This window comes from Cariama cristata, unplaced genomic scaffold, assembly GCF_000690535.1.
Source record: "Cariama cristata isolate BGI_N322 unplaced genomic scaffold, ASM69053v1 scaffold24479, whole genome shotgun sequence".
Classification (NCBI taxonomy): domain Eukaryota; kingdom Metazoa; phylum Chordata; class Aves; order Cariamiformes; family Cariamidae; genus Cariama; species Cariama cristata.
In genome coordinates, this window is record NW_009634408.1 from 20,258 (window position 1) to 46,652 (window position 26,395).

A 26,395-nucleotide genomic window follows, 5' to 3' on the forward strand; every position below is an offset into this window, starting at 1 on the left:
GGCATGAGCAGAACAACAGAAGAAACAGTAGATACAGAGCGGAGCTGTCCCACAGTCCGCTCAGGCTGTAGGGGTTTCTGTTGGGCACTCTGAATGTCTTGTCGCTGATTGCTGCAACTTCTCCAACCTGCTGGAGTGTCTGTCTAGCCCTCCAGACACTTAATCCCACGTCCGTGTGATAGCAGTAGAGGACAGACTAGGTGGGAGAGTTCACTGCAAAGCAGAATTTTTGGTGCAGGAGATGTTCATAGTTCTGTTTCTTGTCTTTAAATTTGGTCTTGGTCTGAATCAAACTGAAACCCACAGTTCTGAAATTTCATGTAAATGAGGAATTCCAGAAACTACTTTCATTTAGAAAGCTTCAGCTGTCAGAAAATTTTTCTGCTGCTTCATCTTAGTATCTACTCTGACATAAATAGGATATTTGTCATCTGTCAAGCATTGCGCAAAAGAGTCTCCTTTTTACTAGGAAGGGGAAATAGGGAATGTCCTGTTTAATCTTCCTAAGGGAATAGTGTAGTGACCTGCACCTGAGGTTTAAACTAGGTAAACAACTTGTGGCCATCAAATGGAGTCATGCAACACCAGCTCAGGTCCCTTTTCAAGTCTGTGTATCTACAGCCAGCATTCGGAGTCCTGGGACTGCTTTCAGTTCTTGGACTTACATGAAGCTGTTGTACTGATGCAAATGAGAGTTTTCTCTGGCAGAGTCTGTTTGCTTGCTAGGCTTCAAACTCTTTTTCCCTCTGAAGACGTCACAATGTAAAACTAACATTTCTCTAAACTGGTTTGTCTAGTAAATATCTTTAACTTACCATCTGGGTGTCTAGATACTGTACTTATTTGAAAGTCAGCAGGCTGATTTTAAGGTGTACTGCAGTTTTCCTCATCTGAGCTAATCTTCCCTAGGGGAAAGTATTCCAGTAACAAAGACTCCCTTACCCCAAGCTGATAAATTCAAGCCCTGGAGAATGCACTGTGCAGAGGATTACAAAAAACATGTCCTCTTCTGTGGAACCGAGGTTGTACAGACCAAGGCAGATGACAGAGGAGTAGTGAAGGCTGTGGTACTGCGGACTGGTGAGTCAACACTTCAGTTTGCTTTTCCTCTCATGCTTTTTCTTACTGGAACAGTCTGACTTAATGTGCCCAGGCACATTAAGTTGAAGGCGTTAATCCAAATTCACCACAGTCAGATGGAGAATCAATATCCTGGACTGGGCTAAGCTATTATACATTGTTTCCATTTGGTTGGTATAACTTTTACAAAAAACACTAGCATATGATTACAAAGAAGAATTTCGCTTTGCTTGTGAGACATTGAAAAACTCCTCCTCCTTAAAACAAAAATAACTTTTTTCTGTATTCTGCAGAGTAGGTCACATACACTGAAATGAAACATCTGGGCCTTCTTCCTTAAGTTACAGAAATTATGAGTAATTTTAAAGTGCTCCATTTTTTGTAGAGAACTTTTGGAAATGTTTTCCCATTGGAATGATTTTAATTTGTCTTTCCAGGTTTCAATACAGCCAAAGGGGATCTGGTGAGGTCCATTCTCTACCCTAAACCCATGAACTTCAAGCTGTACAGAGATGCCCTCCGGTTCCTGATGTGCCTCATAGCATTTGCAGCCATTGGAATGATCTACACAGTGTGTGTATTTGCACTTAATGGGGTGAGTTACTAAATACAGGAGAAATAGTCACACTCAGTTTCAAGAGACTTGAAACTTGAGTGGCTTCATATACATTTGTATATAAAAATACAGTCCTTGTCACTCTCCTTTTTGCCTTAGTATATGAGTCCATTTTACAATGTAATTGAATTTGTGACACTACACAAGCTCTCATACATTTAATTCCAAGGAGCCAAACCCCACGGTTTCCCAATAGTCATTTCTTCTGAGATCTTAGCAAATTCTGTGCAAGCACTGCATGTCTTGTCAGCAGCCTTCTGTACACCGACTGCCTCTGTGCCTGCCCTGTGCTTGCTGATACATGTAATTACCAATGCATGTGCTTTGTTAATAGCATAATGCTTTCTAGAGCTTGGTAATAGCATAATGCTTTCTAGAGCTCTGAAAATGGGAGATCCCAAGAGCTTAGCACTCTGCAAGTGGCTTTTACAGAGGTTTTATGGCACTTTTTGTACATTACTAGAAAAATCAAAAGTGAGTCATGGGTTAAATGGGACACGGACTGATGTGTCATTGTGAAAAGGCAGGTTTCCAAAAACTTCAGTTTATATCAAAGACCCATCTATCCCTCTCTACTGTCTCTGGGAGTTATTGGTTATCAAATGCTTATGGAAACTGGTTAGGAAGTAGGGCAAGTATGGAACAATTCTTCCCTGGTATAGTCTTCTGACTTCTTGAAGAGAAAGGTTTAGCAGTTCAGTAAGCTGTCTTCTGTATCTAGATCATCTAGCTGTAATAGCCACTGAAAATCTCCCAGAGTGTGGTTTAATTTATTTCTGAATTCATTTATGCCTTGGACTTGACAGCACCTGTGGCAATGATTCCCACAGTTTCATTATGTACTGTGTAAAAATGTTCTTAAAGCTGCTAAGTTGCTGAAGGCACTGTAGTTTTTTGTTTTAGAGATATAACAAATAGCTGCTGTCTATTTCATGTTTCCTATACTATTCATGATTTAGAGATCATTGGCCACCCCTTCAGCCACCTTTCTTCCATGTTACGGAGTCCTGAACAGTACAGGTGTGAACATAGATCCCTGAAATTTACTGATGTTACAAAGAACACCCCGTTTTCTTCTGCCTTTTTTTTCATATCTTTGTATAGTCATTTGCAGGGGAGGCAGGGGTGGAAGGGAGATAACCTTCACTTAGTTATCACTCAAATTAATATCCTTGAGAGCTTTTGGGAAATAACTTTTGCAAAGCCAACTGTCCTGTATCAGTTGAGTCACCCACATCTCCACTGATCTTTTCCAGACTTCTCCAGGAGGTTTATGGAGTATTAATTCCCTCTGTGAAGACTGTGTTAGCTCTTCTCTAATGTGCCATATACATCAAGAGTTGATTAGTTCTGTATTATAATTTTGAGCAAGTTTCTCGATGTAGAACTAAGACTTGCTGTGTCAGGAAGCAGCAAGGGCCCGCTATGCCCTAGGGGAGGGCAATCCAGGAGCCAAGGGTGACCGGAGCATAGGTAGTACTCTCACCGACCAGCGCACAGTCACACAGTATCTGAACATGGTGGGGAGAGCTGGGTGCTGGTAACAGTAAATCAATAGTCCCAGGCAAGGCAAAGTGGTAAATAATCCAGGCAGACCAGTGAGAAGCAGATGAGGACAAGGCTGCAACACACATCTAAAGGTGTCCATCCAGCAGACAGTGCTAGAGGCAGGTACACCTACAACATGGCTTAAAGAGGGACTGAAGGCCCAGGCCTGAGCTTAAATGGAGCTCCTGAATCAATGAGCAGGGGGTGTGGATGGAGGTGAGGCTAGTGAGATTAATTAAGGCTTATTAGTGCACTTAGGGCCCTGCAATAGTGGTCTCAATCTCTGGAGGGTTTGCCTGAAACCTTTTTAAAAACAGTTGACTCGTTCTCATGCATCAAGGTCAAACTAAGAAACAGTTGTACACTGTAAATGGTAGTTCTGCAATTTTTAAAGCCTAATCACTTTAGAACTTCTTCAAAAACTTTAAAAAAATAATTTCATGCCATTGTATCTGCTAATTTTATTATTATCTGCCAACGTAAAGTCCGAGTCCTGAGTTGCAAGGTTGATAGTGCAATTCAGGTTTTGAATAATTTTTTCTCCTTTGGAATAATCTACAATCAGTTGGCTCAGAAGATTAATTCCATTGGAATATCAAAGAAAATGTGTTTAAGAATATATCCTGGTGTCTGCTTTGCAGTTTTTCATTTTTTTTGTATAACTTCCCTCTTGTAATACGGAAAATACATGCTGATGTTATCGCAACAGCTGAAACTGTCTTGTTAGACTGGTGTAAGATCCAATCACATGATTTACTAAATGCTTTCTCTTCTCTGAGTGCATTCATGTAAAGGTGGTAAGTGCTTCATTCTAACATAAAATAGACACAAAATATTATCAAACTGGTGCCTTCTGTGGTCTGAAACAATATCAATGAAGGGAGAATGAGAACATGATGGAAATTCAGCACATCAAATGCAACATGATTTATGATCAAAGTCCCAAGCTCAGAAGCAGTAATAATAGAACTCTATGATGCTTTGCAGATCCTTCTGAACTGCAGATTGGCTTTAGTTTGCAGTGTCTCAGTTCTGGGACCCCAATTTGAAATGCATTCAGTTCTTTAGCAATGATATCAACTGCCAAGAATAACATGTCATGGCCAACATTCAGCATACTGGCAGTCAGATTTACACCAACCTCTAAGCTCCCAAATTAGAGATTCCTTTTAGAAATATAACTTTTACTTCCATGTCTCTTCCTGCAGGTAAAAGTAATTTCCTTTCACAACTCCTAGAACAAAAGGTCAGAAGAAATCATTAGCTCATGCATTCTGTCCTCCTTTTCAGCACCATCCTGTATGTCTCACCTGTCACCCTAACATGGAGTCGAGAGCTATGCCTGTAGGCAGTTGGATGAATGCCCATATAAATAGCACATTCTTTTGTGCTGTATCATGGGAAACTGGGCTTCACTGGGGGTACAGTAACCTAGCTGGCATGTTTGAACTCATGTTCTTTGGAGGAGACTGTGAGCTCTACCTGACAGGTTTGTTGGCATGGAGAATAAAGGAAGGCCTGGAGGCTGCTCTTTAGCAGTGGTATAGCCTTAAAGCCTTTGGTTAAATCAAAGCAATTAATTTCTTAGGGAGATGAATGCTTCGTGGACCATGGGCAGAAAACAGCACAGCATGAAGGACCTGCAGTGGAGGGAAGGAGGGATGAAGAGGGCTACACTCAGACAATCCAAGCAGCACTCTTTGCCACCCTCTTACTGATAACTGCCTTTGGTTTTATGTTAGGAGGAGACTGGAGAAATTGTGAAGAAAGCTTTGGATATTATCACTATTGCTGTCCCCCCAGCTCTGCCAGCTGCCTTGACAACAGGAATCATTTATACCCAGCAGAGGCTGAAGAAAAAGGGCATCTTCTGCATCAGCCCACAGAGGATCAACATGTGTGGACAGCTGAACCTCATCTGCTTTGACAAAGTAACTGCTATGTGGTAGTTACTCTCTTACTAGTAATGGGAGCCATGCTAGCGGTGGCAGAGTATGGGTTTTGATCAAGAATTTCCATTGTATTTTGGAAACACACTGACCAATCTTGCATGCTTTGAGTTTGTGTTTTCTGAACAGACACTGTTGTGAATTGTTGTTTTTCTTGGAATCTAGGACTTGGCTGGTAGCACTTTTGCTCTGCACTATGCTGGCATTTTATGGACATTAACTTTTTAAAATAAGTCTTGCTTTTTATTCCTCTTGGAGATGTCATGTGGGAAGTTAATTTAAATGTACATTTTAACTTAGACTGGCACCTTAACAGAAGATGGCCTGGATCTTTGGGGCTTGTTACCCTCTGAAAGAAACTGGTAAGGCTCCTTGACACACCAATGGCATTTAAGTTTGCTGGGATAGTGACTGGATTCTCCTCCTAGACATATGAACAAATCTGAAAGACATTTAATGTCAAACAGCAGTTTGAAATTCCCCATGTTTAGATTTCCAATATTATTTCTATACCCTCTGGAAACTGAGTTGTTTGCCTCATCTCAGGAGTCCTGCTCCACATGAAAAGATACAGCCACTGTTGTCAGCATTTGGCATAGTGTGCCCAGGCAGGGTAGTCTGCAGTAGACATGCTAGGTTAGATCTCAAAGCTGCAGCAGTGCCCCAACCCTTTAAGACAGGAAGTCACTATTACCCACGAGATTGCCACTCAATTCCTTCAGTGCCATGTTTTTGCCCATTTAAATTTCCAGAAATGTGCATGCACAAAGATGATCAAACTTATATCAGCCTCACAGCTCAAGAGTCCTTGCACAAGCCTCAAGGAATATATTTTATAATAATCTGTTCCTCTGTCCATCCCAATGGACTCCTTAACTGTGCAGAATACACCTATTTGGAGCATGTGTATCCCAGCCTTTAACAGGTACATGACAAATAGCTCATGGCGGAGGACAAGTCCCCAGAACCGTGCTTGTGGTCTGACTATAGGACAGGACTTAACAGCCCCCTGATTTAGGATTTTTTTTTCTGTTAGTAATATGTTGTTTGATGTTCTCTGATGGCAATTTTTATGTTCTTTCGCCTTAGCTTCCAGGACATTCACAGCTTCCCTGCAGACCACAGCCTGCCTTGGGGCCCAGTGTTCAGAGCATTGGCAGTTTGTCATTCACTAATTGTTTGGGAGGGCAAGATCCAAGGCGACCCACTGGATGTGAAAATGTTTGAGGCCACTAACTGGGTAAAGCTGTGCTTTATTGTTATGCAAATAGTGGTGGGGAGTTTTGGTGTTCTTGCAAAGGAAATGTCCCAAGCCCTCCCATGCAAATAGCCACTTCCCACACAGAAGTAAAACAGCTAAAACCAAGAAGAAGTACCACATGCTCAGGCTTTTGGAGAAATGTTCCTTGTTTCTGCCTTGAGCTTTCACCTGGGAGTACTTTGGGTACTTAGCTCATTTGACTGGAAATGGTGGATATCATGCAAACCCCACTGGGGTATCAGCTCTGACTGTGGCTGCTGCCGGATAATAGGAAGTCCCAGATGTGACTTATATGCAGATTAAGACTGCTTTTACAGAACATGTAAAAGACTTCTGCCAGCTTTGAACAAGATACAAGACTTTGACGTTTGTTAGAGCTCTGTCAGTGTGGAGCTAGTTCTACCATCTTCCGGTTTGAAATCCCATGCCCCTGTGAAAGCACTCTGCTTTCAGTCTCTGTCCTGTTACCTACAAGCAGCCATCAGTGTTGCTGTTTACTGTCTTATCAGTTGGGGAGTGGAAGGAGCATTTATGAAAACTAAAAGGCTGCAAATCTGAGATGGGTAAGAGGAAGACAGCCCATAATTGCCTGGTGGAAGGTATAGCCACAAGACATTGCTGATGCAAGATAAGAGATTCAGGGCAGGATTACCTAGTTACGTGGGTGACAACATCCATGCTTAACAACTGTCTGTTTTGTATCTGCAAAATATGTAAAACAGCCAAATTTCGAGGAATAAACTATCTAGTAATGACAGGAGTTAGAGGGTGTTTTTCCCCAGGGGGATCACCTTGCCATCTCAGCCTTAGGGAGACACTCATCAAAGTTAGAAATTAAACAGGAATAATCCTGTTAAATAATTCCTGTTAAACAGGAATTATTATAGAATCATACAATGGTTTGGTTGGCAGAGACCTGAAAGACCATCTAGTTCCAACCCCCCTGCCATGGGCAGGGACACCTTCCACTAGACGAGGTTGCTCAAAGCCCCATCCAACCTGGCCTTGAACACTTCCAGGGATGGGGCATCCATAGCTTCTCTGGGCAACCTGTTCCAGCGCCTCACCACCCTCGCAGTGAAGAATTTCTTCCTTATATCTAATCTAAATCTTCCCTCTTTCAGTTTAAAGCCATTGCCCCTTGTCCTGTCACTACCTGCCCTTGTAAAAAGTCCCTCCCCAGCTTTCTTGTAGGCCCCTTTAGGTCCTGGAAGGCTGCTATAAGGTTTTCCCCGAGCCTTCTCTTCTCCCGGCTGAACAACTCCAACTCTCTCAGCCTGTCTTCATAGGAGAGGTGCTCCAGCCCTCTGATCATCTTTGTGGCCTCCTCTGGACTCGCTCCAACAGGTCCATGTCCTTCTGGTGTTGGGGGCCACAGAGCTGAATGCAGTACTCCAGATGGGGTCTCACGAGAGTGGAGTAGAATCACCTCCCTTGACCTATTGGTCATGCTGCTTTTGATGCAGCCCAGGATACGGTTGGCTGTCTGGGCTGCAAGCGCACATTGCCAGTTACCCTCAAGTCCTTCTCCTCAGGACTACTCTCAATCCATTCTCTGCCCAGCCTGTATTTGTGCTTGGGATTGCCCCAACCCATGTGCAGGACCTTGTACTTGGCCTTGTTGAAACTCATGACGTTTGTAGGTGCCCATGTCTCAAGCCTGTCAAGGTCCCTCTGGATGGCAATAATTGTGTGCCCTTTGACACCATAAAATATTTTTGTTCCTCACAGTCATGTGGTGATGACTAAAAAATCCAGCTGATTTGTGGAATACTTCAAGAGCAGAGGATAGTGCTTTCTACATTAATACAAGCTCTTATTTATTATTTTCCTATTGGATCTATGTTATATCTAAAGATTTTTGTATATTTAAGTGTGTTGTAATGAATAAATGATTTATTGTCAGTGAGAGGACATGATCTATTTGATGTGCAAGAGTACAACAGTATCTTAGTGAAGCTGGTGAAGCTCTAGATTTGATTACCAAGGGAGGCAATAGGTTTTCCATTACTGGAGCTTTTTAGTGTGAGATCAGACAGACACCCCTTAGGAATGAATAAGATACCTTGTTTTGAGGGAAGAAAAAGCTCTAAATGATTCCGTGAGGTTCCTTTCAGCTCTACTGGTGCTGTGATCTGAAAGGTTTTTGTTTTTCAATACACAGGTGATAGACAATTCCACTGGACACCAGATTGAAGGTCAAGGATCCACACATGCCACTGTTGTTAGACCTGGACCTGAAGCCAGCAGTGTAAGCTATTTGCAAGATTTACATTCATGATCAAGTTAAACTCAGTGTAAGAGTTGCCTTTAGGTAGAGAAATGCTTGGTTGTCCTAGTCCAAGACAGCTTTTCCACACTTCGTCTTTCTTGTATTGCCTGCAGAGAGATTGTCTTGCTCTCTCTGATTACAAAGAGATGCCTGGGAGAGCTTGTTGCTCACACCAGAAGGAGGGGGACGCTGGATCATAGATTGTCCAGCTCAGGAATTTGCCTGTCCTGGTGGCTGGAGACTCAATCCAAACTCAGCGGAGTGCTGAAGATCTCTAAAAGCACTTGGGACTGCGGTGGAGTCTGGTAGCTGATGTCAGACCGTTACTGGTGACATACACCAAGAGAGGCGCTTTCAGACATCCATTTTCCCTTTGCAAGACCAGTGTAAGACCTAGCAGAGTCTTGTTAAAGAAACAGTAGTGAATTCCTTTCAGTAAATTACATCTAATAGTCTGCTAAAACTGTCAGTGAACTTTTCCTACTGTTTAAGCTAAATATTTCTCTACAAATTTCACCTCCTCTTTATTTACCAGTCCTTTCTGTCCCACTGTGACAAATCAGCCCATTATACATGGTTAGCTTCTTATCATGGCCCAAAGGATAGACGTAAAATCCTTTTGCCTGAGTTTAAAATCCTTGCTGCAGTATCTAATCCAGTTGCTTTTCTCCTAGGCCGCAGTGGAAGGAGTTACCATTTTACATCAGTTTCCATTTTCTTCAGCCTTGCAAAGAATGTCTGTCATTGCTCAGGAAATTGGTGGGGAACAACAGGTCTTCACAAAAGGGGCTCCAGAAATAGTAGCCATGTTATGTAGAGCAGAAACAGGTAACTAACATGTATAAATGCTTCCTAGAAATGCATATGTGTAAGTGACTTTTGATGGTGCAATGAAGTGGAAGGTCCAAATGATATTTCTGGGTCTAAGACTTTATACTTCAGCCTGAAAAGTTAGAGTCTGTCTGTTGTCCTCCAAGTCTAAGGCTAAGCTCTCATACAGCGCTTCTCAGCAAAGAAGGACAGCTAAGAGATAAAGGCAAGTACCAACTCTTGTACAAGTTATACAGTCTCTGTGAGAATAGATATTTGGAAAAGTTGTCTACTGGTCCAGTATACACCAAAAAAAAGTTTTCTTTTTTTCTCTGAGCCTTGAGAGGGCAGCTAAAAGAGCACAACTCCTTCATGACACACTGGAAGAAGGTAAGTCTTTGCAGAATAGTTTAGAATCCTAAGTGCAAAGTGACAGGAGAGGCAATGATTTTCTTATTGAGCAATGTTCAGTTCAGCAGCTTTCCCTGATGTCCTTGACCTGTTGGTAGACTCTAGGTATACCTGCCCTCTGGGACAGGAAACTTCCCTGCTCCAAGGCTTCCTTTTATTGGAGAGCAGTCAAATGCCATGATGAACTGTCTTTTCCTCTTTTGCACAGTCCCATCGAACTTTGAAAACAAGCTTCTGTTCTACACAGCACAGGGCTTTAGGGTCATCGGACTGGCTTATAAATCTCTACAGGCGAGGAAGCAATCTACTGATCTAACAAGGTAAGCCATCGATTGCATCTAATCAGCCACATTCAGTCATGGGCTAGTGATGCCTCACATAATGCCATTACCACAACACCCTCGCCAAGAGCAGCGCCGTAGTAGAGTTTTGTTAGATTCAGACTAGAGGGAATCTGATTTAAATCTGGCTATAGATCTGTCTGGGAATGGGTAGAGGGCACTTCACTACCCCATGCTTATAGCACATACCCAGAATCTTTACACATTTCTTAACTTTCAATCAACATAGGAAGTACAACTGTAGTACACTTTTAAGTCTAGTACACCCCTCCCTCAGTCCATCTTTTCTACTACTCTCCTTGCAGATTTATCCAGGCTTTCAGCTGAAGAGAAATCTTTTTTTTTTTTGTTATCCTGTCTTCTTGATTAAGCAAAGGGAGCAGATGACACCCATTACACTGCCTGTTCTCTAGCCCAGTCAAAGTCAGCAGACTATCTTCTGCTGCTGTCTTGGTCCAATCCTTTAGCTTTCTAGCTTTAGCTGTCTTTAATTTCGAGAGAAGCCAGCAAACTCCTCTGCTATGCTCATGGTATTAGTTTTCTACAAGCCTCATACAAGAACACTTACACATGAATCCATATGCTTTTACCCAAATCCCTCTAGCTTTTGCCTGTGATACTCCAGAAACATCACTTCTGAAACATTTGTGGTTATTTAGCATCCACTGTCTTGTTTAGTAGCTGCAGGTCCTAATCCAGATGGGACTCACTTGCTCTTTCACAGGGTTTTTTGCTTTACTGAAAGGGCCAAGGACACTGAGGCAAAGTGCAAGTGGTTTGTTTAATTCTTGTGACAGGTGTCATAACAGACCTATCTAACCCAATGAGCAAATGTACGTGATATGGCAGATTTTGCAGTTGTGTGTGCAGTTGTAGCACGCATGATGTATATACTGCCAGGAGAAGAAAGAAAACTGGACATCAAACACAACGTCACTGTGAAAGCAGTGACTATTCAGGCACCACCTGACTCAGCTACTCTGACTGCCATGCAAGAGTTTGGCATCACCTCCTCCTTACTACAGTGGCTAAAATAAGTGTTTGAAAGCTTTTCTTTTTTTCAGACTCTTCAGAGCCAACTTGTCTCCCTGAGAGACCTCTAGTTTATGACTCTGGGATGGGATTGTTTCCCAAATTCTGTTCTAAACTGCATGTGTTCAACTGTAAAAGAAGCAATAGCACAAGTGTAAAGAAAAGAGTAGGAGAGAGCAGCATTGGAGTTCCCACATGCTGTTTGCTCAGATCTACTGTCAAGGGTAGCAGATACATTTACTAATGTGTGTTTCTTTGTTGTACAGTCCTCAAATGAGAAGGACTGGTGTGCATGAACTTTCCCAATCAGACCACCACAGTTTGGGAATCCTGCAGGAAATTCAGGGTGCTTTTTCATGCTGGCTAAGGATCGTGCATGAGTGGAAAACAGTCCAATATATCCATCAGGCTTCATGTTGGTATGTGGAGCAGGGAGGTCAAAATTGGCTCTTTTTTGATTTGGTAATTAAGCAAACATGAGCTGGAAGCTGGCTATGTACTGAACTCATTCTTCAGAACAAGGGAAAAAGCGAAAAGAAGGATGAAAAATCAAGTGAAGATCCTCCATACAAAACCAGGACCACTTGCTGCCAGTGGGAAGCAAGCCCTGCTGGTGTTGAAATAGCACCACAAATGACAGACAACATGGGACTGCTGAAAACTAACAAGTTATTTTAATTCTTTTGAGTTAGGTGGGATGGTTAACAGTTATAACTAGCTATCAGCTAATTCAGTGCAAAAACAGGCTAAAGGCAAAAAGAATTAAATGTGTCTGTTCTTCTCTGTTAGGGAGGAGATAGAATCTGATCTGACATTCCTGGGTCTGCTGATAATGGAGAATCGATTAAAGAGGGAGACAAAGTCTGTCCTGGAAGAGCTCAGTGCTGCCCGCATCAGGAGTGTTATGGTCACAGGTATCTAAAAAGTGTGGATTATTTATGTGGCCACTGGCCCAGACAGGGAGGTCAACAATGTTTGAGTGAATAGTCTGCTGCTTTGTCACCACCACTGGTAGGAAGGCAGAGACATTTGTATCTTTCAGACAAGTGTAGTCCAAGAAGCATCTGTGTTGTAATAATGATGTGAGCTGAACCATGCAGGCTTATGTCCCTGACAATTTCACCAGGCTGTGTCAGATACGTAACTCTCAATCTGTCTCACTTTCACCACAGATCAGAGCCTTCCTGTTCCTCTGATGCTTTCCAGTGAGTCCATTTGTTCTCCCTGGTAAGGTTATCAGATGACATGCACAAAGACATGTCATGCAAGATCCCTTCTTTATAGGGCCTCATGAAATCCTGCTGTCATAAATGAGTAGAAGTGGAAAATGAATGCCAGGACAAATCACTGAACCTTATGACATCTGGTAACTCATGCCTACCAGTCCCTATTTACACTATTTTTTTTCTTGAAGAGCTGGTTTGTATTCAGGTGGGATGACCTCGAGTTTTATCGTGGTCCCAAGACCAGGAGTCACACAGATCTTGTCTTCTTAGGCTTAACCCCTTTCAGCACACATCCTACACCAAAGCCATCTAAGACCAATTGATGAGAATCTGTGATACTAGCAGCAACTTAGCAATGAATCCCTTATTATCTTTTGTCTAAAACACATAATCTAGGAGCATGTTCCCATCTGGATTTCTTCAAGCTGAAGATGAAAGTATTTCATCTCCACATGAAAATATGTTTAATTATTGAGACAGACCTCATCTGCAAAGTTTTGATCTTTATCAAAAACTTTCTTAGGTACAGACACTGAAATCTTACAGATTGTTGTGGATATATTTGAAAACTTGAAATTGAGGAAGAGGCTAATGTTTCCTCCATAACCAATTCCTCATTGCAGAAATTGTTAGATAACACTACCTTTGATTTTTCTAGGTGACAACATTCAGACAGCTGTAACCGTTGCCAAAAATGCTGGGATGATTTCTCCAAGGAACAGAGTGATTCTTGTGGAAGCAAACAAAATACCTGGATCTCTTTCAGCATCTATAACCTGGAAGCCACTAGAAGAAAACAAAACTGAAGATTACGGAAGCCTGGTGAGCATATAAGAAGCAGGTGTTGTGCAGCAGGAAAACAAACTAAGCTGACATGCTTTAAATAATGCAGTGGATTATGCTAGTAGAACAGAAACCAGTCGTTCACCATCAACTGCATGTCAGAATGTTATGCGCTAGAAAAGTGTTTAAAAAGAAGGGATCTTTATAAAAACATACTCCCCTAGAGCTTCCTTCCTAGCATATTATCCTGTGAACATGTTTTTGCTAACTGCCTAGCTATGTTTGAGAGCAGCTTTGCAGAAACCCAGGAAAGATTTGTCTGTAGCCTTCATGCTTAACTGATGCCAATTTAAAGTATGTTTCCTTTCCCTGCAAGGTAAATCTGATAGTATAGATGAGGACTTAAAATCTCTGGAACTGCACTGAATGAACCAGCCCTGTTCAAGCAGGTAGAGAGTTAGCACTTCCTGCAGAATTATAACTGATTATATAACTGATATATATGATTATATATAATCATACCTGCAGAATTAAAACACAGATTAACTTGAGAAATTGCAAATACACAGTGAAAGTTATATTCCATCAAGCATCTCCACAAAGAAACTGAGACAAAGACCGGTTACTCTCTCCCTGCAGAGTATGTCTGAAGGTGCTGACCCTTCTCTGAGAGGTATTGGAGTCAGGCAGATGGTAGGGAATCTCTGCAGGGGCTCTTGAGGGGCTTCTATCAAATGTGGCAATGCTGAGAGCTGGCTTTTAAGACAAATGAAGCACCCGGTTCACACTGAAATTAATGGCATTATATGCCTAAATCCCTTTACAAATCCAGGCAAAGGCAGTGGGCTTTGAACCCAGGTCTCCCAGAGTCTTCACAAGTGCCCTCCCATAGTATGTCCTTTTCTTTGTCTGTAGCATTGCTTGTGTAAATGCACGTAGTAGCTTTTGAGGGCCTGGGAGCAGCACTTATTCTGTCTTGTTTTATAGGAGGATGACAGTCAGACTGAACGAAGAATGAGGCTGGCAGTGGGATCAGGCCAGTATCATTTTGCCATGAGTGGAAAATCTTACCAAATTGTAGCAGAGCATTTCAGACACTTGCTTCCAAAGGTAAAATCGGGATTATTTTAACTGGAGGAGGCTTGCCATTCAGTAGATTCTGACTGTCCTGATATAATTAGATGAAGAGATCTGTACCAGGACATCTTTTGGGGACAGTTCTAACCCGGAAATACTTATGGGGTGGATGAATCTCTGATATTAACGTATGGGGAAGGATCTGAAAATCCCTGGATTTTTTCTGCGCGTGAGAGGAGCAGACCTGCCTCATGGTGTGAGGATGAGACTTAAAACATTTGTGCCCATATGCCTGGCCCTTGCACAGCACTATTTCTGTCATATTTTGGAGAATAGGAGAAAACATGTTATTACACAGCATGCAATTCAACATGACTTGTCTGTTTCATGGAGAGGATAGTCTCATGAATTCTCTTCTAGTAAATCCCAGCCTGGTAATCTGTGCTCATCAGGTAATTCAAATGATGCACTAGGCCTCTTGTCCTTATTGTGATTGTTATTTTTTCAAAATATCAGTTAAGATACTTTTACTTCGATCATCAGCCATTCCAAATTCCTGCTTTGGAGTCTAGCATCAGTTGTTTGGAAATGTGAATTTTTGGTGCTTTCTATTCCAGATTATCACTGAAATCATGTGACTCTTACCTCAAGTGCTTAAAAAATCACTTCCTTTTTTCTCCTTACAGCTTCTGCTGAATGGAACAGTTTTTGCTAGAATGTCTCCTGGTCAGAAATCCAGCCTTGTAGAAGAGTTTCAAAAGCTGGAGTAAGTTCATAATGAGCACTAAGAGTTAGGAAGCGTTTGATGAATTTCCAGGCTTGAAAGGAGTTCAGTAAGAGATAGCTTTTGTCTAACATAGTGTTTCTTGGAAGTGCACAAGACCGAAACTTCCACGGACATACAGCTTGGCAATTAAATTCCAAAAAGCCTGTTAAAGAAGAGACACTGAAGTCCATGCTGGTTTGGCAACCCATCAAAGACCTAATACTCACAGATTTTGGGTCTTGTTTGTTCACATCATCCTTCATTCTTTCTTCTCTTTCTGAGCCTGAAGGAGGGGCAGTTGTTTACCCAAGATTTTTAGGAATATCTCCCAGCACTGCAGCTTCTCTGATGCTAGCAGACTTTTTACTGTGCTATTGCTGACTCAGTGTGATGGGTTAGAAAACAGGGCAGGGCAGTCTGCATTGGTATGCCCTGTGCTGCTCACAGTCACAGAGCTGTATATATATTCCTGAGTCCCAAGTGCCTTGTTGCCTGTCATTCATCTGTTTCCCAAATCTTTTGAAGACCCCACCCTCACCTCAGCTACCTAGGCCCTGGCCTTGCCCTAAAGGAGGGTAAACTTTAGGCTGTTTCAGATTATCAGCCTGGTGTGAGCAGTTGTGAGCCCCCTAACCACTGTCTGGCCTTCCTAGGCCACCATCAATGCCTCCCAGTAAGAACTTCCCCTGCACTGAAATCCACGCCTCAGCAGTAAAAGACACAAGTGAGTCAGCTCCTCAAGCACTAGGCTGATTTTAGCTGAATGCTGCAGATATAAGGATCTACTTTTCGGGCTCATCATTTCTCAAGGTGATTTCAGCCTCAGGGTGGGAAGTTGTCTCCAGATATCCTGTTAAGCCCATATTCTCCTTCTGTCTCTACTTCAGCTGCCTCTGTCACTCTCTGTCTGCCCCAGGAGATTCTGGCAGGACTGGACCCCAAAGTAGAGTCCCCATTAATGTCTATTCCCAGTGAACATGAGGTACCAATGCCTGCAGTCCTTCCTTTCTGAGCAGGGCTGTCACCATTAGCCCTTTCCTCTGTTATGATTGACCTTAAACCCAGTGAGGGTGACAGACTGAGTCCATTGTAGTGAACATAAAACTTGATGCTACTGTATTCTTCAGTCCGTCACAGCAAAAAATCTTTACTGTAAGCACATCTGAGGTGCAAGCCCAAAGCCCGTGCACAGTCCAGAGTCCTGGGCTTGTATTTCAGTCTTTCAGCTTTCCAGAAGGGCTTTTAACAGAAAACTTGCATGACTTGCATAAATGACTCGCATGGAGGAGGCTCTGATTCCTTTCTGTTTATAGGTCTCACTCTCTCCAGAACTGAACTGTATGTTGCTTTATTTTCCAGTTACTTTGTGGGCATGTGTGGAGATGGAGCCAATGACTGTGGGGTAAGTGAAAATTCTTTACAATATATTTATTTAAAAAATGAAAAATGAATGCAATGCCAGTAGAATATCCCCAACTGAGCACATGCTGGAGATGGGAGCGCTCCGCTTGTTCAAAGAGCAGCTGTAGTGGCACCAGTACTGATTCAGGCCTCATCCCGCAGTCTGGTGCTTACCATGCAAGAGCTGTCCTAGGCAGAGATTGTCGCAGTTTGTGGTCTCAAGGACTGATTCATTTCCTTCGCAAAAAACACCAGAGGATTCTCCAAATCCTCCACTGGGGTTTTATCAACATCTTCAGTGGCTGGGGATGGAGAAGGCTAGGGTGAGGAGGAGGAGTTTCCATCAGGAACAGCTGTACTCCTACAAGGTTTTTGTAAATGCACATTCTAGAAGTGCAAGAAAGTTTTTTTTCCAAAAGGAAGGATCCATGTTCAAGAGGGACCCAAACTCCCTTCTGGGCAGGTTCAGTTCACTCTATGACTTCACACATCCTTGTGGCAGTGTGAGCAATGCCACCTAGGCAGTGAAGCACTCACCTGTCTTAACACAAAGTCCCAAGGATTCTGCTGGGGGAAGGAGGCAGAGAACCTAGACTGTCTGCATAAGGTGCAACTCCAAATAAGTGCTGACAAAGGAGGCAGAGCCAAACTGGTCTTCTGGAGCTGGTAGTAGATAGCTTTGGGGTCTGTGGAAAATGGACTTCTCCATGCTGTCATCCCCATTCTTCTTCTGGACCCAATGCCTCAATCACATCCCACTGGAGGAACCTTTTGGGTGAAGCACATCGAGGGAGTGAAGAGGGACTGCTGTTCACAGAACACATCCTGTAGTAAGGAGTCACCTCTTGGCTGACATGTCAGTTGCTGTGTCTTTCCTGGTTTGTGAGTGCTGAAGAAGAATGTGACTTTCAGGCTCTGAAAGTGGCGCATGCAGGGATATCGCTGTCGGAGCAGGAGGCGTCTGTGGCTTCACCTTTCACATCCCGAACCCCCAGCATAGCGTGTGTGCCAGAGCTAATCAGGTAGGCATGGATTTTTGTTCCTTATTTCATAAAGAAGGCAGTTCCCACTCCTCTCAAATATTAGTGTTGGGTGTTCCCGCCAGGCTTAGAATGTACATATCTGGAGAAAAATAAATGTCTTTGACCTTGAAATTGCCATTTGCCTAGTTCCCATCTGAAATTCCTTTAAGATACATTAATTCCCTCAAAACTACAGGAGAGCATCTACAGCTGACCTTTATGTCATTAGCAGTATTTTAAATGCAAAAGAAATGGCAAAATGAACAATGTTCCATAAAGCTGAATCAAATGTCCACAAATCAGCCTGTATACTACTGTTAGGCCCTGCCTCTGATACCCTATGCAAGCAAAACATTAGCATCTGTTATGCCAGGGTCCTGATTTTGCTTACTGGGGCAGATAAATAACCAGGGAGAGTGCATTACCCTCGTTGAATACTGTATGTTCACTGCAGGAGGAGAGGACTTGCGAGTTTGAACTCACTGAGCAGCTGCTTGGCTTTGTATGTTTTTCCTCTGACGGAGTTGCACTATTAATGTCAGAAGGAAAACTCACTGGGGTAAATTGTAGTCTTGGGAACATAGATGACGGGAATCAAGCACTTTTGCTTGCGGCAAGATTTCTGCTAGTGAAGATTTTACTTTCACTCAGGCCAGATTTTATTTATTTAACCTCCCAGCAAGATACTGGCAGAGACTTCTGTACTTGTGACACATGCCTTATTTTTCAACAGTGTTTTGAGAAGACTGGCAACAGGAGCAGACCCGTCACCTAATTGCTGTCCTTTATTCATGTCTTCACACAGGGAAGGCCGTGCTGCCCTTGTCACTTCCTTCTGCATGTTCAAGTACATGGCACTGTACAGTACCATTCAGTACCTTGGTGTTCTCCTACTGTACTGGGTATGTCTTGGGAATGTGTTGGCTGGAACTTGATGAGCCACTACTCCCTTGTAGGAGAAACATGACATAAAAACCACAATAAAACTAGGGTATGGAGCTTTACCTTTATCTGAGCTGCAGACTTCTGTGGTGTGATCATATGGTCCTCCTGTACCCTCAGCTGAAATCTGGAAAGATTCTTCCCGTTAACTTCAGCCAGTGTGCTCAAGATCCAAGCTGGGCAAAAAGAAGGCTGAGATACTGAACAGTATTTTGGATGAGGGCATATGTCTGTGAAAAGGGAGAATGGCATAAGCATATGATTTTGCAATTTATTCAGTATTTAAAGCATGAATTAACTTGACAGTAAGCAAAATCCCCTGGAGTGCCTTAAGCCACTTTTGCATGGCTTCTTCCCAAATAGAAAGGAGGGCTTTGCATTCAGAAGTCACCCCACATTAAGAAAGCACGCCTCTTCAAATAGCCTGGTTTTTATTGCTTTGAGTGAAGTGGAAGCGTTGTTAGTCTGAAAAATGTACAAAATGAGAGTATTCACTGCAGGCCCAATGATGACAATCTATTGGCAGGGTGGTGGATTGTGTGGTCCCCTTATCTACTGAGTAGCATTTCAGAACAAACAGCAGAGCGTTAGCTCCATGAAAATAATACGACTTTCTGGAGACTATATAAACAAGCCCACGGCAAATGTCTGATTTGTGTTCTTTTTTTTTTTCCTTTGTGTTCTCCTTTTCAGCAACTAAACTCCTTTGGGAATTACCAATTTTTGTTCCAAGATCTGGCTATTACCACTGTAATTGGTGTGACAAGTAAGCCCCTTAGTCATCCTATGTATTAATGATAGAATGATCTCAAATATTTTTCACCTCCTTGGAAATGTGTCATTCTGTGTACAGAAAGGAAGAAATGAGTGACTACATAGAGTACAGGATATTTAGATGAGTAGAGGAGGCATCTTGTTTGAGAGAAGCTCTGAAATAAGATGGGTAATTCTTAATGGTGCATCTGCTGAGTGTGTCGGTTGTTGATAACTAGGATGTTATCTCTAGAAGGAGTAAAAACAGACCTAATGCAGTGGAAAGTCTATTCAGGCTTTTTCCTGTTGACTTAGGGGCGCAGATTAAGAAGATACCTAAGGATCCATGCCCAAATGAAAAAGTGTAGGGATTGACTATTTGGAGTCCAACTCTTATTTGAAGCTGTGTAGACAGGAGGCATGAAGGAAAGATAGATGAAAATGGAGAAGAAAGAAATGTCAAATGTCAGACACTACAAAGCAGCAAGTTGTAAGCCAAGAATAAGAGAAGAAACCAGTGCTGGAGGGGAAGGAGAAAGACGGGGTTGTTGAGATAGAGTAAATGCAGGGAGAGGTTTAGAAGCAAGCAGGGGCATGAGAGGAATGTAGCAAAACCGCATAGCTGTCTTCCATCCCTACTGGAACAGAGACAACTGGAAAAGGCCTTGATTAAATCAAGCCTAAAAGGGTCAGCCACAATAGTGGGTGCCAAAAACTACCTTGCTCTAAGTAGCCCATTTGGAACACTGTGTCAAGGTTTTCTGTATAGCTCTTTTACTCAAACTTTGGATAACTTTGTTAAACTAAGAACAGAGGAAAACGTGTTGGGTCAGCTAATGCAGTCCTCTACCAGCTCAAATAACCAAGCACAAGGTACTTAGTCTAGGAGGATGCACAGAACATAGGAAACAGAAAATCCCAAGCCACAGTTGAGAAGTGGCAGAGAACAGGAGAGCTTGAGCATATCCTTATACTCTTGGGCCTGACAGTAGCCAAATAAAATAAAAATTCAACATTTTATTTTCAAAAAATGCCTCATGATAGTCAGATGCCATTAATTAACCTCATCTGTGGCCAATAAGATTTTGTAAGAAAACAACTCTGTATTTTGCACTTGATACAGTATTTGTATGTATTATAAAGAACATTATAGACTGTAAAAGTGATGGCCATTGATAACAGTCAGTAATATACAGCAGCACTTCCTGTATTTTGGACACAATAGTAAACATGTCTGTGCATGTTTCAGTGAGTTTCACAGGTGCCTATCCAAAGCTGGTTCCCTACAGGCCTCCTAGCCAACTGATCTCGCCCCCGTTGCTGCTCTCTGTTGTACTTAACATCCTCTTCAGCCTCAGCATGCAGATTTTCGGGTTTGTGGTGGTCCAGAAGCAGCCTTGGTATTCCAAGACCGATATACACAGGTAGGTCCCCTTCTTGGGACTCTGGGTGACACAGGGCAGACCTAGTGGGACAGGTCCGCATGATACTATTGATCAGCTTAACTACAGGCCTGATCAGCAACTGCAGGCAGACTCTTTGCTTCTCCACAGGGTGCAAACACATTAACCAGTGTTGTCTGCAGGTCTTTAAGCTCTCCAGCAAGTATACTGTGCAGCACAGTGCAGGTGATAAGAATGCTTCTGTTGAGCACAAAGAGGAGTATTTGATTGCAGAAAAGACCAGGGTATCCAAGTAGGTTTGAGCTCAGGCTCTGCCAAGTTCATCAGGCTCAACCCAGTGGGTAAGACTGAGGACACTGCCACTAACCTTGTGAGAGCAGGAGCAAATCATGGCTGTGAGGCAGGATTCCTGATAGTGGTAGTGGAAGCTGGGGGAAATAATCAGGATCATTCGCTGACCAGTGTGACACTTTTTCAGTGCCTGCCTCTCAGTGAACAAACAAATGGAGAATTCTTCCTCTATTTCCCGCCTGGCGCTCCATGGGATGAGAGATGGAGCCCATGGGCAAACGGACAATGGCTACAAGAGCTATGAAAACAGCACAGTGTGGCTGCTAAGTACCATCAACTGCCTCATTGTAGCACTAGTGTTTTCCAAGGGAAAGCCTTTCAGGCAACCCATCTACACAAACTGTAAGTATGGGGAGAGAGCGAGGGATCTGTGAGTCAGGAGGTCAGTTCACTGGGGAAAAATTAAAACTTGACCAAAGTGATGCCAGCTAAAAAAGCAGGAGCCCAATGTTAGATTTCTGAAGGACTAAAGGCCACTTTTTCAGAAGTTTCAGTGCCAGTGGCATCCTGTGACCAGCAGCTCTCTGAGCTGGACCCACACTTTGTGCTTTTGTACTGCTAAAAACTTGGCCCTGGCATTTGGATTTCCAAAACAGACAAATGGAGTTTGATAAAAACTGTTAAGGAGTAGCAGGAAGGTGGTGTTGGCTGGCAGAAACATCATGTTACTTAAGGCAGCCTGAATGAGACATCTAAAGAAGAGCCAGAATTAGGTGGTCTCACTTTGCTTTAGTCTTTGGGATAACTCTGGAAGAGCCCTGTGCCTGTCCCCCGAAGCATGCTGGTTGAGCAGTATTTGAGAGAACTCATGTTGAGGGCATTCTTTTGGACCCATCTCAGAAGAAAACATACAATGAAATCTGCGCATTTGCAGAGGCCCTGCTTCCTATTCCAGAGATGTTTAGCATTTGCTAATGCTGTGACCAGTAACTTCTTTAAAGAGGAAACATCAAAGGAGGCAATAACTTGAAGGGGCTGTAGTGAAGTCCAACAGGTCTATTCTGCCTCTGAAAGACTGTCATGTGAAGGGAAGATGAGCACATGTGATTGTAGCAGTTCTGGAAGTTGCAGTGAGGCATAGGAGAGGTGTTCTTTTTCTCTGTGGGACAAATCCTACAGCTGTCTCTCAGGCAAAGCTCTGTTCCATTCTTTTTTTGCTAAAGGGTTAAATTAATGCTGCAGGTTTCATGGCTTTGCTGTTTTGGTCTAGCAATAGTGAGGAGGGGACATTCCTCCCACATAACAGAAGAGTGGATTGTCATTCTCCTAGAACCAGGCAAAACCCGAGTGAGTGGCTGGGGGGTGAAGTTGGCTGGGGGGTGCATGTCAGCTGAAGAAAAATTTAATTTACTTATCGTTGGAACATTTGCCTACGGATGGGGAGGACAATAGATCCTCCATTACTTAGTCTCTTTAGATCCTGATTGAGAACAAAGTCTTGGTATCATCGAAATTGACAGTAGAGTTCCTAATCATATCAACAAGAGCAAGATTACATCCTAGACATTTTTCTGAATGACAGGAGTCATTGAGCTCAAAAAAACTCACTGGAAGGCTCTAAGGCTTCTCAGCTGTGAGAGGTCAGATCGAATGTTCAAAATACTCATTTGGCATTTTAAATCTGTGGCTATAAGGCTTTTCCCAGCCTCACATATATCTACTTGACCGAGTAAAGCTGAGATTTTACTCTGTTCATTTTTCTTCTGCTGAATGTTCCTTCCTATCTCATGGATTTTTTTTTTTTTGACCATTTTGACACAAAATTCTTACAATCTTCTGTAGTAAAGGCAAGTAGCTGAGATTGCTCATAAACCTGTGGTTTTGTTTCCTTGTTCTTGTCCCTTCAGATGTGTTCATACTGGTGCTCATAGGGCAGCTGGGCATTTGCCTCTTCTTGGTGTTTGCTGATATTGATGATCTCTACTCTAAGATGGATGTAAGTATTGTTCCAAGGTGGGTTTTCTTCCTACTGTCAGTCCCATTATAAGTGCACTGCGACTGTTTTTAACAAAAGGCACAGGCTTTTGCAGGGATACATGGCACCTCTAAAGACAAATTTAGAGAGATGGATTTTAGATGATGGGATTGAAGAACCTTCTGGAGATATGGTAGCTTCAGGCTAGGATCTGTGCATTCTGACAGCTGGACAGCTACATATATATGTTTGACTGTTTCAGCACATTGTCCGTGCAACAGAAGATGACATCACTAAGCTTACCATGCTTGATATGTTGGCGGCTTGATAGTTGTGAAGCCAGGAGAAGAAAGGGGCTAGGCCCTGCAAGTTTAAGTTAAGTCACCATGCACTTGTGTTTCTAAGGCTGTGCTACTCTGCACACAGATCCTCTTGCAAAGAAGATCTGCCAGTCAGCACACACAGCAACTCTCAGTTCTCAGTCCCCAATATCCTTGATTAATAAATGCCAATAGGGCTTGGCTTATTTAGTCTGGCAGAATGCAAGCTGGGAGTTGCCTTGTGCAAATCCATTCTAGGGGAAATACAAGGGAAGGGTAAGATCTACATCAGCTGTAGGACAGGGTTGTCAGTGGACCTGGCAGTAAGTATGCTGAGGCTGAGAGATGTTAACCTCCTCCACTGTGACACTCTCACAGCCTTGTAGTAGGAGGCACAGGAACAAAACCACAAAAGCAACACATAGCTATTTTTTCAGTACATTTGTAATCAAAATGATGGAGTGTGGTGGCTTTGAATAACAAGTACTGAACACGATGCTGCTTCCAGTCCTATATATTTGCATGGCAGTTAGCAAGTGGATTTAGAAATGGAAATAATGAAACATGGAAAGAGAAACATAGGCAAGGGGAATGGACCTGGATTTTGAATGCCAAACAGCCTAGCTAGAGCTGCCTCACTGTGTAATTGTTTCCAGAGCAGCGGTACAGCAGGCAGACTCAGTTAAAGAATCTGCCACGAGATGGCACTTTAAAGCAAGTCTTAGTCCTTTTGTGGACTGTGGTGACACACGACAATGTCAGCACTGCTGCTGTGAGGGGCTAAAATGCCTTTAGGGAGAACTGCAAAACTACCAGGCTGTCTAGAAGGAATACACTGGATTTGCTGAGAAGAGAAAAGGAGGGAGTGGCAATAAAACTCTGCAATAGCCTAGCCCTGGAGAAACTGCTGATCCAAATTTTGGATCTGAGCTGCATCTCCAAAATAAGTTGAGCTACAGCCAGAAAGCCAGTGCTGACAGCTGTGGGAAGCTGGAGCTGGGTTTGGAGCCGAAATACTCAGGCTTTGAACTATTTCCTGTATTAGAACAAAAGGAAGCATTTAGATTTCCTGTTGCAGTTGTGGAGTATCATAACTTTAAAAGTGTCTTTATCAATAAATCCTCAAGGCAAGTAGCAATATTGGCTCATCAGCAGCGTCCAGCCGGGGTACTGCTCTCTACAACTGCTTGAAAGGAGGCTGTAGCGAGGTGGGTGTTGGTCTCTTTTCCCAGGTAACAAGTGATAGGATGAGAGGAAATGGCCTCAAGTTGCACCAGGGGAGGTTTAGATAGGATATTACGAAAAATTTGATCACTGAAGGGGTTGTCAGGCCTTGGAACAGGCTGCCCAGGGAAGTGGCTGAGTCACTATCCCTGCAGGTATTTAAAGGACATGTAGATGTGGCACTTAGGGACATGGTTTACTGGTGGACTTGGCAGTGCTACATTTATGGTTGGACTCGATGATCTTAAGGGTCTTTTCCAACCTAAATGATTCTATGATGCTGTGATACAAGCTCCCACCAGTGTCCAGTGTATGCACATGTTGAACAGCTTCTGCTTTTTTCCCAGCTCGTTTGCACCCCTACCACGTGGCGGATCTCCATGGTGATAATGCTTGCAGTCACACTTGCTGTGTCCTTCGTTGTGGAGGTGAGTATGCTTCATTGAATGTACCTGTCAGCACTAATTGGAGAGACAAAAGGGTCAGGTCTCACTCTTTCTCCCTCCTCCTCAGCCCAGCTTGGGAATATCTAGTAAAACAGGAGCCATTGCTGCCACCTTGCCCTTACTCTCTTTCCTCACAGCCCCACATCTGAATGATCAGATATAAGGGAATGTAAGGCCCAACCACCTTTTCTTTCCTCTGATGAGTGGGGTGTATCAGGCCATGCCCCAGACTAGAGAAATATGGGCAGTCTGTGGTGTTTTCTACTCAGATCCTGAAGACTGTCAGGAGGAGCTGGTCCCAGTTTTCTGGTAGAGAGCTCTGGTGGAGCTGGTATGAGAAGTGCTCAGTAAAAGGCTATTTAAGGGATGTGAATGAGCAGGACGAGGTGGGAGATCTGGGTTTCCACTACTTGCCCTGTGTCTGCCCTGTGGATGAAGAAGGAAAACTGCTGTCCAGGTCCTCCAGAATCTTCCTTTTGCTCTTGCTTTTACAGGAAGCTGTCATTGAGAACAGATCCTTATGGCTGTGTCTGAAAAAGACCTTCCGGTACCACTCAAAGAGCCACTACAAGAGGCTGCAGCGAGTGTTAGAGCAGGACTCAGCCTGGCCACCTCTGAATGAAACCTTCTTCTCAGATTCTGTGGCAATATCGGTAAAGGGAAATATGGGAGGCCATAGCAATCCAACATTTGACAGCAATGAGGACACATTCTGAAGGAAACTGCGGACGACACATGTCCAGAACAGTTGCTGTTGACTGTAGAAGGACTATCTTGGAGATGTAAGAAAAGAGGAAGGACCGACTCATCACTGACCCCCCATTCTAAGACTAACCAGCTCTGACTTATTTTGAAATTAAGTGGAAGCAGGAAAGCTGGCTGCAGTAACATAAAGCCCCAACAGCGTTTCTCCTGTTCCCTTGCCCACGTATGAATGGCTGCCAGCTGTAAATGGAACAGCTTGCTGAATATTGGCAAAATATTCAGGGTTGAAATGCCCCATTGCTGCATCCCTCTCTTGAACTGCATTATGCAGTCCATATAGGTGGGGGCTACTCCAGATGAAAAGTAGCTAATTGAGATACCAGCACTCCTCTGGGGAGATCCCCTTTGAGTAAACAAGTAGAACTTACTCCTTATAATGGCTGCTGAACATAGGCAGGTCCTGGGATTCCTATAGCTCCCAGGATTTCAGGTACCGCTACCTGGTGTCTGGCATTTGTTAGGGTTTTTTTGCCCTTCTGGCAATACTTGGCTTTCTGGAGCTGGAAGGAGCTGCAAATAGCCAAAGCCTTCTAGAAGCATCCACTCCGAGCACTATTATGCTCTTCCCATGATGGGAACAACACAGAGCTCTATTGTAGCTCACTGCTACCAGGCAACCTGTTTGCCCTCTTCTCGGTTTAAAACATGTGGTACTTGCATTTTCTGGGTGAAAAATCTATT

At 43.2% G+C, this 26,395-nt stretch overlaps 1 protein-coding gene across 1 annotated transcript in view; it reads left to right on the plus strand.

Annotated features, from left to right (window-relative positions):
- ATP13A4 (ATPase type 13A4) overlaps nt 1–25,665 on the plus strand; it is a 42,705-nt gene extending 17,040 nt beyond the window's left edge. Inside the window, exons 10-31 of the mRNA XM_009707155.1 lie at nt 910–1,080; nt 1,518–1,675; nt 4,987–5,175; nt 5,494–5,555; nt 6,283–6,433; nt 7,213–7,222; nt 8,626–8,705; nt 9,401–9,554; nt 10,156–10,267; nt 12,110–12,234; nt 13,205–13,368; nt 14,317–14,439; nt 15,093–15,172; nt 16,532–16,574; nt 17,486–17,595; nt 18,401–18,497; nt 19,231–19,303; nt 20,540–20,714; nt 21,172–21,386; nt 22,892–22,980; nt 24,851–24,931; nt 25,444–25,665. Of these exons, the coding sequence (XP_009705457.1) occupies nt 910–1,080; nt 1,518–1,675; nt 4,987–5,175; nt 5,494–5,555; nt 6,283–6,433; nt 7,213–7,222; nt 8,626–8,705; nt 9,401–9,554; nt 10,156–10,267; nt 12,110–12,234; nt 13,205–13,368; nt 14,317–14,439; nt 15,093–15,172; nt 16,532–16,574; nt 17,486–17,595; nt 18,401–18,497; nt 19,231–19,303; nt 20,540–20,714; nt 21,172–21,386; nt 22,892–22,980; nt 24,851–24,931; nt 25,444–25,665 (2,684 nt within the window). The remainder of the gene's footprint in view (nt 1–909; nt 1,081–1,517; nt 1,676–4,986; nt 5,176–5,493; nt 5,556–6,282; nt 6,434–7,212; nt 7,223–8,625; nt 8,706–9,400; nt 9,555–10,155; nt 10,268–12,109; nt 12,235–13,204; nt 13,369–14,316; nt 14,440–15,092; nt 15,173–16,531; nt 16,575–17,485; nt 17,596–18,400; nt 18,498–19,230; nt 19,304–20,539; nt 20,715–21,171; nt 21,387–22,891; nt 22,981–24,850; nt 24,932–25,443) is intronic.
- Nucleotides 25,666–26,395: the final 730 nt, after the last annotated feature.